Below are 2,981 nucleotides of genomic sequence, written 5' to 3'. Positions count from 1 at the left end.
AAGAATTTCTTCTTGACTGTCTGGTTGATCACATCTATAGTTATGTCTGGTTCAGTCAAACCTGACCTCAATAATCTCTATAGCCTACCTGCTGATAAATTGTTCCGAAAGCAAATGGCCCAATATCGATTCCCAATTATATGAGATTGAATCTCAAAGGCCATAGAAAAGAGAATGTTACAGTCACACCAACCAAACTGACTCCTAACCGACCTATGATATACCATTCAAAAAAATAGTAATAAAGCTTACATCGGTCACAATCGTTTTTGTTTGTCAGACTGCGATGGTGTGTCTAAGATTCTTTTAGCAACTTTCTCTTGATATTGTGCTGACCCTTTCAGCATATTTTTTTATTTGAAATATTATTTTTCTTAACTGAAAATCAGGCTCAGTACATTCAGGGATATTCTGATTGAATCACATTCATCAGAACTTTGTTGAAATGATGCTCTTTCATCTAATGACGAATATTAAAGATTTGAAAATGCTTTGTAAATGGAATCGTGCTTTCGATTACAATGATTGATCCATTAATAGTCTAAAATATAGGGGGTTTTATCTATTTTTATTTTCTTCAAAAGTAATTACAAAATATAACTTGAAATGAAACTGTGGCCTTCCCCTTTCTGCCACTATTTACTTCTTGAAGGGTTGATCACAGAAATTTACTCATCCTGTCACTGATATTGATAATGGGTAAAAAAAAGCAGGTTAAGGGTGACGAGGTTTCTCTGATAAGCGAAGTTTTGCCAGAATTCAATAAAAAGAAGAACTTCATATAAAGTGACTAGTTGCAAAGCTTTCGTCAGAAAAAAATTCATCCGATGACTATTGTGACTATCAAGTTCTTAAGTGTTCATGAAATGCTTGTATGAAATTGATATAATTTGCAACGACATCTGCACACAATGTTTGATTTAACCCATTTATACGGAACCAATGATAACTTGATTGACGGCAATAACCCTATGATATACTATCATCGACAATGAAACCAATATTGAAGAGATATATTCTTCATTCTCATTATATATTGGCGAGATCGTTGAGGCAGCGGAGACGAGCAGAAAGAGGTTTATACCATTGCAGCTTTTGGTTTTTAGGACACAACCCCTTTGCCACCTGTTGACATACGTAACATCTTTGTCTTTCTGAAAAATATAAGAGTTGAACACAACGCTGTATTCAAATTTGGATTGACTTTGGATGACACTCTTTCTGCACCATGTTCACCGATTTTGTCATCCTCAGAATTACTATTGGTTGTTTGGCGGCTGTCTTTGGGATACCTGGTAACCTGGTAGTTGTAGGCGTCTTTACGCGTCAGGGTATCAAAAATGCCACAGATGTCACCTTCATCGCCCTTGCCGTCGTCGACCTCATCGCCAGTATCATCAGCGGGATGAAGATCGTCATGGTGTTTTACCACGATGAGCATCCATGGGCGTGTTTCATCGAAGTCGTTGGAGCGAGATCTGCCCTTTATGCCGGACTGTTTCTCACAATCTGGATTGCCGTGTATAGGTACCAAGCAGTTTGTAGGCCATTCAATAAGCGAATTGGAAGGAAAACTGCTTCCTTGATCGCCATCGGGTGTGCCGTAGTCGCTTTCGTGCTCCATATCCCATTCTTTTTCATCACAACCTCAGTCAAACTCGACAGTGGGTACGGATGCAATATCTACGGCAACATTCCCTGGGGCCAGGATGTGTACGCCAAAACTCAGGCCATTGTATTTTGTGCTTCTGCATTGGCCATTTCAGTCTTGTACGTTCGGATCTACAAGTTCATACGTGATCATCAGATAATTCGTCAGCAATTGACGACCGGATCTGCCTTCGTTGATCGAGATCTAGCTAAAACTGTGAATGACAAGACACTGCCAACACCACCAGCGATTCCCAGCGTATCAGCTTCTTGTGCAACTGTCGCAAGTACATCAGAACCTGATGATACCAACAGGCAGATGACGACCAATTATTCTTTGTCATACAATAACGAACTAGGATCTAACATCTCTGACAGCCAACAAAAGCCCGTTGTGAAAACGATATCAAATGCTGAAGATCCTATCGAGTTAAGCCGGCAAAGAATACTAAAGAAATCTGCGTCAAACATTAATATTAATGCAGAATCGAGAAATGACCAGACTTCCATTCAAGAAAATGAGCCCGTACAACTACCTGCAATCTCAAATACGAAAAGACTGTTTGCCATCAGCAAGAAGAAAAACCAATCATTGATGACTGGCACGAAGTCAATCAAAGACACTGGAAAAGCTCCACATCAACCTCCCAATTATGATAAAACGAAACCATCATCGAGCAAGCTTCAGAACACCCAATCCGACCATAGGACCACTAAGGCCGTCATCATCATCACTGTCATATTCTTCATCTTCTGGCTACCTAATATCATCATCGATCAGGTTCCTTTTAGTCAGCTCATCCGAGTGAAAGGAGTCATCATCTACACCTTCTATCAAATCAAATATATCAGCCACATCACCAATGTGTTTGTATATTCATTCACCTACCGGCGATTTAGACAGACATGCTGCAATATCTGTCACAGTCAGTAGGCAGGTCCTCAAAAAGTAGCTTCTTTCACCCAAGTGATATTCATCACTAGAGAGGTTTAGCATATTTTATTGAGCTGGGTGCGAACCAAAAGACCTCTTTTTATTCGGCAACTGCTGTTCTAAACTTATATCAAATATCATGATTCTGGTATCATTTTAAAGAAGAAGAAGGCGGGGAAGAATCCTTCTTTCATGTCATGTGTTTGAATTTATATAAAAAATGTAATGTAGGTGAAATTTTTTGTCTAAAGCATGCTACAAAATGATTATTTTCACCTGTCAAAAGTTGTTGGTTTTCCACATTGTTTTGCTTGAACCCAAATTATGTTTGATCATGATGAAGCTGAAAATGTATGCTTTAAAGCATTTTAAACATTTAGCAGCTTGAAAACAAGAA

General features: G+C 38.8%; 1 protein-coding gene across 1 annotated transcript; it reads left to right on the top strand.

Annotated features, from left to right (window-relative positions):
* Positions 1 to 1,228: 1,228 nt before the first annotated feature.
* LOC121425267 lies at positions 1,229 to 2,584 on the top strand. The gene is made up of 2 exons (XM_041621291.1): positions 1,229 to 1,959; positions 2,254 to 2,584. Exons 1-2 carry the CDS (start codon positions 1,229 to 1,231, stop codon positions 2,582 to 2,584), a joined length of 1,062 nt encoding a protein of 353 aa, XP_041477225.1.
* The last annotated feature ends 397 nt before the right edge of the window (positions 2,585 to 2,981 follow it).

The sequence above is a fragment of the Lytechinus variegatus genome, chromosome 12 (assembly GCF_018143015.1).
Source record: "Lytechinus variegatus isolate NC3 chromosome 12, Lvar_3.0, whole genome shotgun sequence".
Classification (NCBI taxonomy): domain Eukaryota; kingdom Metazoa; phylum Echinodermata; class Echinoidea; order Temnopleuroida; family Toxopneustidae; genus Lytechinus; species Lytechinus variegatus.
The sequence above is the reverse complement of the archived record's forward strand: the minus strand, read 5'-3'. Positions and strand labels throughout refer to the sequence as shown.

Coding starts and splice junctions, on each gene's coding strand:
- LOC121425267 (XM_041621291.1), top strand. CDS start 1,229: ATGTTCACCGATTTTGTCATCCTCAGAATTACTATTGGTTGTTTGGCG. Junction 1,960..2,253: donor ACATCAGAACCTGATGATAC/CAACAGGCAGAT, acceptor ATTGATGACTGG/CACGAAGTCAATCAAAGACA.